Below are 14,651 nucleotides of genomic sequence, written 5' to 3'. Positions count from 1 at the left end.
TCATATGGAACCAAAAAAGAGCCTGCATTGCCAAGTCAATCCTAAGCCAAAAGAACAAAGCTGGAGGCATCACGCTACCTGACTTCAAACTATACTACAAGGCTACAGTAACCAAAACAGCATGGTACTGGTACCAAAACAGACATATAGACCAATGGAACAGAACAGAGCCCTCAGAAATAATGCCGCATATCTACAACTATCTGATCTTTGACAAACCTGACAAAAACAAGCAATGGGGAAAGGATTCTCTATTTAATAAATGGTGCTGGGAAAACTGGCTAGCCATATGTAGAAAGCTGAAACTGGATCCCTTCCTTGCCTTATACAAAAATTAATTCAAGATGGATTAAAGACTTAAATGTTAGACCTAAAACCATAAAAACCCTAGAAGAAAACCTAGGCAATACCATTCAGGACATAGGCATGGGCAAGGACTTCATGTCTAAAACACCAAAACCAAAGGCAACAAAAGCCAAAATTGACAAATGGGATCTAATTAAACTAAAGAGCTTCTGCACAGCAAAAGAAACCACCATCAGAGTGAACAGGCAACCTACAGAACGGGAGAAAATTTTTGCAACCTACTCATCTGACAAAGGGCTAATATCCAGAATCTACAATGAACTCAAACGAATTTACAAGAAAAAAACAAACAACCCCATCAAAAGGTAGGCAAAAGATATGAACAGACACTTCTCAAAGAAGACATTTATGTAGCCAAAAAACAGAAGAAAAAATGCTCATCATCACTGGCCATCAGAGAAATGCAAATCAAAACCACAATGAGATGCCATCTCACACCAGTTAGAATGGCCATCATTAAAAAGTCAGGAAACAGCAGGTGCTGGAGAGGATGTGGAGAAATAGGAACACTTTTTCACTGTTGGTGGGACTGTAAACTAGTTCAACCATTGTGGAAGTCAGTGTGGCGATTCCTCAGGGATCTAGAACTAGAAATACCATTTGACCCAGCCATCCCATTACAGGGTATATACCCAAAGGATTATAAATCATGCTGCTATAAAGACGTATGCACACGTATGTTTATTGCGGCACTATTCACAATAGCAAAGACTTGGAACCAACACAAATGTCCAACAATGATAGACTGGATTAAGGAAATGTGGCACATATACACCATGGAATACTATGCAGCCGTAAAAAATGATGAGTTCATGTGCTTTGTAGGGACATGGATGGAGCTGGAAACCATCATTCTCAGCAAACTATCGCAAGGACAAAAAACCAAACACCGCATATTCTCACTCATAGGTGGGAATTGAACAATGAGAACACATGGACACAGAAAGGGGAACATCACACACCGGGGACTGTTGTGGGGTGGGGGGAGGGATAGCATTAGGAGATATACCTAATGCTAAATGACCAATTAATGGGTGCAGCACACCAACATGGCACATGTATACATATGTAACAAACCTGCACGTTGTGCACAAGTACCCTAAAACTTAAAGTATAATAATAATAATAATAATAAAAAGCACTCAAACAAACTTACAAGAAAAAAACAACCCCATCAACAAGTGGGCCAAGGATATGAACAGACACTTCTCATATGACATTTATGCAGCCAAAAGACACGTGAAAAAAAGCTCATCATCACTGTTCATTAGAGAAACGCAAATCAAAACCACAATGAGATACCATCTCATACCAGTTAGAATGGCGACCATTGAAAAGTCAAGAAACAACAGAATAATACAGTTTAAACTAAAGAACGTAAGATTTAGTTAAGATGGAAAATATCTGAAAATACTGCCAGCTCCTGAAAATAGGTAATTTGCCATGGAAGCGTTCAACATGTAAGCTATGACAGGCATCTTTTATTCCAGGGTTAACAACTTCTATGCACGAACACATGCATTCCAAACAATGGAGACTTTTATATCTGAGATATGTAAATTAAACGGCCGGCCTAATTTAGAAGTACTTGAAAGCCCTTTTCGAAAATGTCTATCTGATTTGCTCACCCTGTAAATGCAAAGTGGAGAGCATGAGTTATGCTCCCTTGAGAAGATCAATAATACCCGCGACAGAAAAGGCTTTCTATACAGTTGCTGAAGGAAGTGCTGGCTGTGGGTCAAAGGGGACTGCAGCCTCCCCGACAAGCTCTGGTCTCAAATAGACTCGCTGTCGTCCATGCTACTGTGATGTATTCATTCCTGATGAACAACTTGCTTATATGAAGCTGTTTTAGCTAAGAAAGGGTGGCATTACATTTTCCCACAATATTTTTTTTTCCCCTCAAATGCTTTTACACCAGAAAAGGCTTTTAAAACCATTCAGTCTGGGAAACCAAGATGATCTTTCGTATCACTTACCTCTTGCTAACACCTAATAGAAATCTAAAGGGACCCCATTCCCCAGCAGAATTAACAGAACCGAGAAATTACCATCTGCAGAAAACAGTAAGTTTGTTTGCTTTCAAAGCCACTCAAGCCCAGTGCCTCCTGATCAGTCAGGTTCTTTCCAATGGCAGCACTGCTAGGGAGGAGAGAACAATTTCTCCTGGGTGGCTGAACTCTTTTCCCAGCTCTCACGCCCTGGAACAGCTAATTTGCCAATATACATAGGTACCAGGGAAGTATGAGTTCATTTCACGCCAGAAGAGAGTTTATTCCTACCAGAGGTCGCTGCAAAAAAATGGAAAGGTTCCTTTTCCTAAAAATTGTGTATATCTAAAAAATGATTTAAATCTCAACCAGAGGTTTAAAAGAGATGCATGTGAAAGAAAATACCCTTCTCGGTGGCTGCCTTGGACCTGAACTCTTAGAGAAGTCACTCTGGGATGATGATATCTATCATTCAACAACCACCCTGGGTCCCTCCCCAGCCTTTCTCTTATAAAAACCGCATCTTCTTTGCCTGGCCTTTACTGTCTTCTTTCTTTGCAGGAACCTCCTGCCCCCATTCTCCAGGTCATTTCTCATTGCTCCATCCTTGATTATAGCCAAGTTTCTAGCTTTTCTACAAATATTGCTATTTTGTTCACTTTGACTTATGTCGTTCGTTAGGACTCAGCAATACCCTGTGGGTTCCGACAGCTTATACCCCTCACCAGAGCCAAATGTGTGTCGAACACCTACCTCATGCAGGTTGCTGGGCTAGGGACAGGATGCTAGTTATACAGCTTGATTTAATAAAAACCAGTGTGGAAAAACCCTTTACCAAGAAATGTAACTTTTAACAGAAATTGAAAACATTTATTTTGGTTTCTTCACCTAGAAATCTGTTGATGCCTCAATCACTAGAAAGATGTTCTTTAGAAAGCAATGGAGAATATATATAAATAGGTGAATATTGCCCTTTTGAAACTCAAAACAAAAACACTAGTATATTATAGAGAGGGGTGGAAAGAGTCTGCTAGGAAACTACTAGAAAGTGAATTAAGAATTTAAACTATTGCGAATATTTGTTGATTGCTATTTTGTAACATCTGAGAGGCAGATGACCAAGATTGATTTTTTTGAGGTTGTCACTTTTATTTCTTCCATCCTGACATGCATTTTCCTCTTACTCTGTGCAGATTAATCTAAGTGGTATGCTGCTATACTTCCTAACCACAGTCCTTTGAACTCTGAACTTTAGTTCAGATACGTTAAAAAAAAATAGTCACAGTACTGACTGGCTCTTCTCTTACTACTAAAAGTGCCTCTGAATTTGGGGGTATTTGTTATAGAATCTGTGGCTGTCACTAAAATAATTTCTTAGAATCAGATATTTTAGATTCTTGTCTAGTTTACTGCTATCAGCTCAAACTTTGTTGGTCATATGTAGAGGGGAGGAAGGGCGAGACTGGGGAATAACCCATCTCCAGGGCTAACACTCAGACTTCAGGTGATACTTATTACTACAAGCTGAACAGTCCTAATCCAAAAATCTGAAATGCTCCAGAATCCAAAACATTGTGGGCACCGACATGATGCCACAAGTGGAAAATTCCACATGACTGATGGTCACAGTCAAAATGCAGTCAAAACTTTGTTCCATGTGCAAAATTATTAAAAATATTGTATAAAATTACCTCCAGGCTATGTGTATAAGGTATCTATGAAACATAAATGAATTTCGTGTTTCAACTTGGATCCCCAGCTCAAGTGATCTCACTATGTATACGCAAATATAGAAAAATATCAACAAATCTGAAATCTGAAACACTTCCGGTCCCAAGCATTTCAGATATAGGATCCTCAACCGCATACGCCCCTGCTTGTTTTGTATAATAGTATTGCTGGGATTCAGGAGCACAGATCTTTATGTTGAAAGGAAAAGGAAATAAAAGCAAGCCAAAGCCAGTGCTCCTGCCTCACCCATCAAAGGAGCACTGTTTTACCTGGTTGGTAGAAATCAGGTGACAGCTCCCTGGCCACAGCTCTCGCGATGTCGCACTCCTGGCGAGCGGCCAGTGCAGCCTGGTCGGCGGCATCGGCCTTCGCTCTGGCGTGTGCAGTCCTACACAGGGCACAAAAGGACGAGTCAGCATAGGTGGCCCCTTGTTACTTACACAGGGACAAGCAAATTGTAATCTGGGAAAAGAAATGTTAATTATGATTATGGCCCGACACCCACAAAAGCAAAAATTTTAGAGTCCTATTGCCATGAAATTTCAATGAAGATGACACAGATGAAGCTAAACTACCCATGAATTGCCTCAGCCCTTCTCTCAAGGGAAATGAAAAGTAAGAGCAAGGTCTGTGTAGCTTGATGCTAAGTGTGGTTTTCAAAACTTACTGGATCAAATCTCCTGTTGACTTTGGTTGGCATTCCTCCCCACCCCTAAAATTATGGAAAGTAGAATTAGAACATATAAATTAATAGTGTTTATCGAATTCATTTCTACGGTACAATCAATGTAAGAATTTGACTAAGAAAGATCTGCCCACTGGCATGCTGGCGAAGTAGCTCTTTGAAGAAAAAAATTAGTGAAATGGGGATTGGTAGTGTTTACTCACATCCATGTGTAAATGTTCTCACCATGGCCAATTTCAGGCTACCAGCATGATGCCGTTGGATGTGTAGTGGGGAGATGTGCACTACTGGTGCTCGCCAGCAGGAGCAAACCACAGGGCCCGCTCTAAGAACATGCTCAGAAGGGTTCCTTAGGAGCCCATTTAGCTGACTTTTAGGCATGTTTCTTGTATGAACCAAAAAGGAGACAGCGAGGCAGAACTGGCAAGGATGAAATGGATCTTTCAGTCTTCCATAGCCTCCCTGGCCTGTCCTCACTCATGGAAACCTCTCATCTTTCTGGAGGACTAGGGTTATGGGGAAGGTGGCAGGAAAAAGAATAGGGCTTCTTATGGCTGGACCAGGTAATGATGTCTACTGGCCCCAGAGAGGGCTGGAGGGAAGAAAAAAACTCTGGTTTATCTGCCCTGCAAAGGGGAAGGCCTTGTCCCGTTAGTCTTTAGATGTTTATGGGTACCTATTTCTTATGACTTTGTAAACTTTCTATTATATTTTATTAGCACTAGGCAGGGCTATAGATAACTAGCAGTGAAAACTTAATGGAAGTCTGAAAACGGTGCTTACACTTATGTTGGAGACAGTAGGAGAGAGGAGGAATTGGGAAAAGACATGGGCTTTGGGTGCTCTTCAGGAAGAACACACGGGCAGCAGCTGGAGGCTGGCAGGCGAACTCCTGGGACCAAAACACGGAGGGACTGGGCCTGGCCTGAGACAAGGGGGTCAACTGGGAGGCCCCCTTTTCACATTACTCTCTTCAATAACGTCCTCTTGTCCTGTGCTCTCACGGGACTCCTTTCACTTCTATTTAGGATCTAAGCAAGCCTGAAGGCTTGATGTATTAGAATGTAAGCTTTGTGAAGATTGGAATTTTTAATTTTTGGTCCTCTGTCATAATCCCAAAGTGCAGAACGCTACATGGCACATACTATTTATTGAGGGACCACTTTATGAATAAAGGAATGAATGATGCTTCCTTAGGAAAAGCTGGGTAGTTCTTAAAACTGAATGGAACGACAAAACCATAGAGACAGTAAAAAGATCCAGAGTTGCTAAGAGTTCGGGGTATAGCAGGGAAGAATGAATTGGTGGAACAGAGGGCATATCTGGGGGAGTGTAATTATTCTGCATGATACTGTAGTAGGGGACATTACATATTTGTCAAAATCTATAGACTGTACAACACAAACAGTGAATGAAGCCTGATGTAAACTATGGACTTTAATACTAATGTATTAATATCGGTTCATCAATTACACAAAATGCACCTCAAAATGCAAGATGTTAATAATAGGGGACACTGTGTGTGTGCATGAGGAGAGGAGGTATATGGGAACTTTGTAGTTCCTGTTCAATTTTTGTGATAACTAAAAACTGCTCTAAAAAAGAAAGTCATTAAACATGAGTGGATCAACTTCAAATCATCAAAACTGCTATTTCTAAGCCATGGAGGATGCTTTAGATTATTTGTGTATGGGGTATCAAGAAATATGAAATGGAAATAACATCAAGAAAGGAGGGACTTCTTCTTAAACAACTGGCTGTTGGGATAACCCCGCATGGGTGTCATTGCTGATCTATGATGGGTAATGCCTTAGTCCTGTGTGTTGTGCCTGAGAATCAACGGATGCCCTCTGCTAATGTTCTTCCAGTTGCTCAGAATCTAAACTTTTTTTTCCCCCAAATGATTTTCCATTTTGTCTGCTATTCTTAGCCAGAGCCTAATTATGTCTAGGTGTCATAATTAATGAAGCCATAAGAGTATAGCTATGCTGCTTTATAATACAATCTGTTAGCCCTTTAATGATAAATTTACGAAACTCAAGGTACAAATAACTTATTCTGATTCAATCACAACACACCACCATACAGTCAAATAAAACAGTAGTAGTATATCTACTACTTTTTATAATATGTTAAACTGGAGAATAGACAAATACAGCTTAACCTTTCTGCAAATATATTTTGGAAGCACAGCATCAGTGAAGCCTGCTAGTACTTAACCCTTTACTTTTTTACTTGCTGTTTCCTATAAGACCACACAACAAAGGAGGACCTTTCTATCCAGCCCAGCTCTGTGGCTCAGTGCTACTGTATAGCTGGCTAGATGAGTCAAGACCACATTCAAACCTGAATCCTGAAGTCTGCTCAAGAGCTTTTGGAACCGATGACAAGAAGGAAGAACAGAAACCCACTCTGAGTTTGCTGTTAACACCAGCCTGTATAGCTAAGGCCACTGGCATGTCTAGATTTTGCCCAGGAATAATCTGGACTTGCCTCTGGCTTATGTTAGTGAATTCATGTGATCACATCCCAGGCTCAGTTCCAGAGTGACACACGACCCCTGTAATCAGTCAATTGCGATTGTTCTTGCGTTGGCGGGTGGGGTTCAGGTTAGGCAGTCTGGAGAGATAAGCTGAAACCACTCAAACTGGATGCCATGATGCTGTTGCTGGTCACAGGCAAAACATGCATACACCAAAGGGGAATGCGTGCCCCAAAAGCATTTCATTTATCAAAAGACTGCTGACATTTACAAATCTTCAGACCCTCAAGAATCTCCAAATACTATTATCACAAATACCTTCTCCCATCAAATGCAGTAAAAAGTAACTGAAAAGCCACTTCTTTAAATTAAGCATCAGCTGTTGACTTTCTTTTAGGGCTATATATTTTTAACAAATAAACCGAATTTTTAACTTGTGAAGAGTTGCACCTTAGGGGTGAAGACACCATAGCCATGCTGGCTGGGGAGACCTGGGAAGCTGGTTATGCTCACTGAGCAGCTATGGAACTCCCTCCTGGACATAAGCTCTGCAGATGTCAACTGTGACCAGCCGCAACAATAAATGGGGAATTTCTGAATGCTAGGCATCACCTGTACTTAAAAACTTAATGACAAATTATTTTCCTAACCAGCAATTTGATGAGTATCTGAGGTTTTCTTGTCTTCAATAACTGAAATAGTGTTTTATGAGCTCTCTAGTTGGCTTAGGAGAAAAGAATCTAGTTTCTTTTTCTTAAACATGTAAGGCTTTAACAAAAAGCATACTCAATCATACATGGAACATGCTGAGCACACTCTCCTCCTGCTAAGGTACATGTGGGTCCCTGAGACATCTCCAAGCTCCTTTCAATCTCTTATGCATCTGTGAACTCACATAGCTGATAAATATTTTCATCTAGAATGGAGAACAAGTCTGCTAAAGGTGAAGTGCTATTTCTACTTTTTATATAGTCTTTTCTCAACAATAAACTGCTTCAAAATTGTGCTGATTTTGATGTTTTTAAAAATCTGTGACATATTAAGTCTAAGTTAGTTTACTGATCTAACTTAAAACTTGACAGCAGAGGTGATAACCTAATTGATTCAGGGACCATCCTTGTGATTTGCTTTGATGTACAAGTATTTCAAGAAAATTATTAGAAAAATTTAAAAATAAAAGCAATTGGCACATAAAAACCCAAGTCTTGGTTGACGGCAACACCATTTTTGCAGGTGCTCAAGCCAAAACCTTTGAGTCATCCTTGACAACTCCCGTTCTCTCACACACCATATCCACTGTCAGCAAATCCAGCTGGCACCACCTTCAGAGTATATTCCCCCCACCCAGCCATTTCACGTGCTCTGGTTCACTGTCACCTCACCAGGGTTAGTACAAACGTAACTGACCTCCCTACTTCGATCCTCCTCTCTGCCATTTTATTTCCTTCCAGGTTTGTCTTGAAAGTGGCTTAATAACCAAAAACACATTCCTGGGTTATGGCACCATGGGTAAGAAAATGCAAAATATAGGAGACGTTAGCCTTTTTTGGACTGTGACATTATTCATTTATGAGAGACCTAGATTTGAGAAAACCAATTATCCTGTGCAGACAGTTGCAGCCCTTAAGAAGAAATCAGTCTGTTAAGCAAGGAATATTCTTGATAGGGATAAGAACCAACTGGCTCCACAGGTGTCAGTTTAAAATCAGAGGTGTGATTTCTGAGTTACCTGCACCTAGTAAGAAATGAGTCTTTCAATCTTGATTTGGTTCTCTGATAAGACAGACTCAGCAAGGCTCAGCACAGGTACACATAGGGCCTGAGATGTCTGCCCCAACTTCTAACTTGCAATCTTTTATACATCTACTAACTGACGAAGCTGATAAAGACTTTGGTCTAGAATAGACAATAATTCTGCTAAAGCTCCATTCTCAGTAAACTTGATTTGGGAAGATGACTTATGTGAACCCATCTTCACCATCTATTCATTACTGAATGTTAATTTTCTCCATAAATTCCTTTTTTTTTAAGAGATAGGACGTGGAATAATAACTTTAAGACAGAATTCTTATGTCCTGGTTTAAAACAAGTTATATCACCAGTGAATAGTTGTCCTCTTTGCCAAGGCAGGAGTTCCTGTCTTCCTTTTCTCTAAAAACAATATCAAGTTATTTAGATATAAAATGTAAACTATTATGTTATCTAGTTATTTCTAAACAATATAAAATGTAAACTATTATGCCCCGTGTTACACTATCCTTAACGAAGTCTGGTATTTGATATTTCAAGGGCCTAAACTTTTGCAGAGGTGTTATGATATAGGCTTTGAAAGTATTAATAGCCAGAGTAGGTGAAGCCACTCTGAGCCACAAGTGATTTTTGTCAATGAGATAAAAAGTTAAACCACATTACTTCATCATACAAATGCATCCACAGATTTGTAGGGAGAGGAGAGGAGCCAAGATTCACATGAAGAATGTTCACATGCCATTTGTAAAAGGCTATCCATTATGGGGAATCATTGTCATGTTTATAAAGATCTAGGTGATACACTCCTCCTTAGAGTCTGGTGCCAGGAAAAATGTGGTCTCTGATCTTAACTCCTGTGCTTCCTTGTATCATACAACATGAACTACGGGATCGATTGTTTCTCTTTTTGTTAAGGCTACCTGGAAACTTGGAGTAAAACTATCCTCAGCGTATGCACACGGTAATCCTTTCTAATCACATGACTTTATTTTTATACCCCCAATATCTGGAATTCTATCATGTATGTAACTCATTATAGTGTCCTGCAAATACTTTTTGGAAAGCAGGATAAATAAATGAAACAAAACATTCCTGGATTAATAAGCTCTTGTAATACTAAGTTTTCTGAACTCTAGCCCCCTGCAGTGTGTTCATTCTCAGGGGACATATGTAATAATTTGGGAATAGTGGTGTCTACTATTCAGCCTCCTTTTATAAGATTTCTTTTCGTCCATCACCAGAACATTTTTTAAGCTTAGAAAAGAAGTACTTATTTTTAATTAAGTACTTTATAGACTTTTTTCCTTAACATTTGATCAAAAACTTAATAAGCTTAAAGGCTATATTCTCTGGATAGGAGGGATCAAAGGCACATTTCTAATCCTTGACTGGAATATGCCAAATAATTGGTTATTCTACTTCATTGTGCTTTATAAAACTTATCTATAAGACTTACCTTCCCATGTTATTTACGTGTTGAGAAAAATCTGATGTAGAAATATTTAAGGGATGTTTTCTTCTTGGAATAATTTTTGGAGAAAGGTCCTTAATAATGAGGGTCATTCAAAAGTTCAAAAACATTACCATTAAATAAAATGAAAACTTCTCTTTAAAACATAATCACTGCAACCCACTGAATGGGAGAAAATGTTTGCAAATCATGTATCTGATAAGGGGTTAGTATCTAGAATACATAAAGAACTCCCACACTTCAACAACAACAAAACAACCTGATTGAAAAATGGGCAAAGGACTTGAATAAACAATTCTGCAAAGAGACACAAATGTCCAATAAGCACTTAAAGACACTCAGCATCATTAAGCATAAAGGAATGCATATCAAAACCACAATGAGATACTATTGCACACCCATAAGGATGGCTACTATAAAAAAAAAACAACAACAACAGAGAATAACAAGTGTTAGCAAGGATGTGGAGAAACCGAAGGCCCTGTACACTGCCAGAGGGAATGGAAAATTGTGAGGCTACTGTTAAAACAGTATGGTGGTTCCTAAAAACATTAAAAATAGAATTACCACATAATCCACCAATTCTACTTTTCAGTATATACTAAAAAAAAAAAACTGAAAGCAGGGTCTCAAAGTGATATTTATACACCCATGTTCATAGCAGCATTATTTATAATAGTCCGAAGGCAGAAGCAATCCTAATGTCAATGAATGAATAAACAAAATGTGTTGTATGTATTCTAGATACACTTTATCAGAGAGATGATCTGCAAATATTTTCTCCCATTCAGTGTGATGCAGTGATTACATACATACTGGAATATTATTCAGACTTAAAAAGGAAATTCTGATACATGCCCCAACATGGATGAATCTTGAAGACATTATGCTAAGTGAAATAAGCCAGTCACAAAAAGACAAATATTACATGCGGTACCTAGAGTAGTCAAATTCAGAGACAGAAAGTAGAACAGTAATTTCCAGGGGGTTGGAGGAGGGAAGAATAAAGCATTATTGTTTAATGGGTACAGATTGTTAGTTTTGCAAGATGAAAATGTTCTGAAGATTGGTTGCACAGCAATGTGGGTCTACCACTACTGAAATGTATATACTTAAATGGTCAAGATGGTAAATTTTATGTTATACATATTTTACACACCTAAAAATAAAAGAAAGTCACCTAATGTACTACTATTTACAGAGCATCTTATATGTCCAGAGGAAGTGAGGAGAGAAAAAACAAAGGCTGGGCTCTCCGTTGAGAAGTTGCTGCATGCAACCCAGCCCTGGCATGCTAAGAATCTAATAGAGGAAACAGCTGTAATGTATAGCAATAACTGATGGGCATTTTAAGGAAAGAGGTGTCAGAACTTTGTAAAATGCAGGCAGACTTATGCCTGTTTCTCTAGCTTTTAACATAAAGCCTGGCATGGAGGCTGTCTTCAACAAATATTAGCAGATGAATAAATAGGTAAAAAAGAGAGAAACATAAAAGATAACCCCAGGCCGGGCGCGGTGGCTCACGCCTGTAATCCCAGCACTTTGGGAGGCCGAGGCGGGCGGATCACGAGGTCAGGAGATCGAGACCATCCTGGCTAACACAGTGAAACCCCGTCTCTACTAAAAATACAGAAAATTAGCCGGGCGAGGTGGCGGGCGCCTGTAGTCCCAGCTACTCTGGAGGCTGAGGCAGGAGAATGGCGTGAACCCCGGGGGGGCGGAGCCTGCAGTGAGCCGAGATCGCGCCACTGCACTCCAGCCTGGGCGACAGCGAGACTCTGTCTCAAAAAAAAAAAAAGATAACCCCAAGATTTCTAACTTGGTGTATGAATAAATGACCTAACTATGGTCTAAGAGTGATGACAAGTTCTGTTTTAGACAAGTAGGATTTTACATGACATAGGCATCTGTAGTTGGAGATACAGGGCTGCTATGCAAATTAAAGGTCAAGGTTCTAAACGGAACTGTGAGCGTCCTGTCACAGAAGATGAGTTCAACGAAAGGTGGTTGAACTCACCAAATAAGTGAGTCAAAAAAGCAAAGAACTGAGGACTGAGACAAAAGTGTCCTTGGGTGAAGGAAACAGGAAGGTAAACGGAACAGCAGTAACATACAAGTGGAAGGGGAACTTCTAATAGAGCTGTTCACAGTTCTTGTTCTTGCATAAATCCTGGGCTTCTTTTAGGAGGTAAGTGGGCCAGATCTGAATTTGCCTTATCTCTGGGGCAGCTGCATGTTTCTCAGCCTGACTGGCTGATTTATGTGCAGTCACTGAAATGAGTCAGTCCTGGAGAAGGTGAGGGCTAGGGAAAGCTTGCTGAATTTGATAAGAACCTTTCAGAGAGCAGTTCTCACAAGGAGGCCACCCCAGAAGCCGGACTGAAGGGAGCTGGCGAGGAAGTGGGCAGAAGAAGCCGAGGAAGCAGGTGTGGGCCACATGCTGGAGACTTTTGACCCAGAAAGGAAGGAGGAAATTTGGATAGTAACCAGAAAGATTAGCTGGGTCAAGGAAAAAGACATTTTACTCGTATTTTAAGAAAATGAGAGCTGATCCTGTCGGAAGGTGGGAAGGATGCCCAGAGAACAGGAGAAAATGAAGCAGCTCTGAAAAGGTGATAATTGCTGGAGTTAAGTGCTGGATGAGTGAAAGAAAGGAAACAGGAAAGAATGTAAGAACAGTGAAAGGGGTGATCCAGTGGTTTTAAGGATCCTAAAACCTGAAGGAGCCTAAGCTCAAAAAAGACCTAAAGTGTTGTGGGCTTTGGAACCAGGCAGACCCAGATGCACACCCCACTTAATCACATGTTGGCTATATCACCTTAGTCTCAATTTCCTCACCTGTAAAATAGGGAGAATACTACTTCCTAGAGTTGTTCTGGGATGAGGACGGATTTATATGAAGTACTTAGTACTAACATAGAGAGGTACTTAGCAGATAAATGCCCACTATTAGTCTTCTGTTGAAATAAACAGCTGGCAGGGGAAATCTGGGGCTTAAAGTAAAGAGGTAAAGATTTGGAGTCAGCACTGTACAGAAGTTCTAACGAATGGAAGAAAGGCACATTAGAAACTATATGATTCTGCATTGTTCTCTAGCAGGGCTGTCTCTTCTGGGAGAAGAAGAGAAGGGAAAAGGTGGCTTTGATGCAGGGTCAGAGACACGGAGCAAGGAGGATGGGGAGCACGGTGTAACCCATGACAGAGTTCTGGGTAGGAAGGAAGTATATAGAGCCAATGGGGCCTTTGGACCAGAGGAAATAGAAAGCGTGAAGTTAGGATCAAGCGAAAAATCAGGCAGGCCAAATTATTTAAAAATGGATGCATATTCTATAAAATGATACTAGATATAATCCTGACCGCATGTTCTTTTTAGCACTGGAGCAAACATCTGAAAGTGCTTGATAAGAACTTCAGAACCTGAGAAGACCTTCTGGGTAACGATGAGAATTACCAACGGCAATACTGTTTTTGTTCACATATCAGTGTTGTTATGCTTCTTGTCCTTTACCAATGGTCCACTATGGGTACAAATTTAAGCATGACTAGGAATTAGAGTAATTCAAGACTGTATGATGGGCAAAATACATGACGGGAGCTAGGGCTATTCAGCTGAATGACACACTGACCAAGTGATCGGATCATAAACTGATCTCATCTCCACTTAGCAGCTGCAAATGCCCACTAAATGCACACTGTGGTGCTCAAATGATTCCATTTTATAAATACTTATAAATACATTTTAAAAAATTAAACAAACACCATTCACTCCTTAAAAGTGACATGCACCCTCTAGAACTCCTTCTTGAACTCACAGTTGAAAAACATTCTCTAAGGTAGTAAGATATCTGTTTTATATTATCTAAAATGGTTCTCTAGAAATCTCAAATCCACCAGTCTGCTACCTCACTTTGTTCTGTCTAGATATGCCCAACTAGCGAAGAACAAAAAGATCTATTCCTCTATCAGGCTTTTGATGCTGAACAGTATGAACATGAACTTGCTTGGGACTGTGCCCAAAACCATTGTGCATCTTAAGCTCTATCCTTTCCAAGGTATGTATTTTGAAGTTACAGAATTTATGAGAGAACTGTTTTGTGAGGAATGTTAAAACATTAGGGGTATAGTTATTCTCTCAGTGAACTTGTTTTATTCACTTTATGTTTCCTTGTAGGAACT

The 14,651-nt window shown here is 39.9% G+C and overlaps 1 protein-coding gene across 4 annotated transcripts in view; it reads right to left on the bottom strand.

Annotated features, from left to right (window-relative positions):
- JPH1 (junctophilin 1) overlaps positions 1 to 14,651 on the bottom strand; it is an 86,711-nt gene that overhangs the window by 20,300 nt on the left and 51,760 nt on the right. For all 4 annotated transcript variants that reach the window (XM_003269449.3, XM_003269450.3, XM_030794954.1 and 1 more), the window contains exon 3: positions 4,358 to 4,476. In XM_003269449.3, coding sequence (XP_003269497.1) covers positions 4,358 to 4,476 — 119 coding nt within the window. The remainder of the gene's footprint in view (positions 1 to 4,357; positions 4,477 to 14,651) is intronic.

Source organism: Nomascus leucogenys, chromosome 16 (genome assembly GCF_006542625.1).
Source record: "Nomascus leucogenys isolate Asia chromosome 16, Asia_NLE_v1, whole genome shotgun sequence".
Taxonomy (NCBI): domain Eukaryota; kingdom Metazoa; phylum Chordata; class Mammalia; order Primates; family Hylobatidae; genus Nomascus; species Nomascus leucogenys.
The sequence above is the reverse complement of the archived record's forward strand: the minus strand, read 5'-3'. Positions and strand labels throughout refer to the sequence as shown.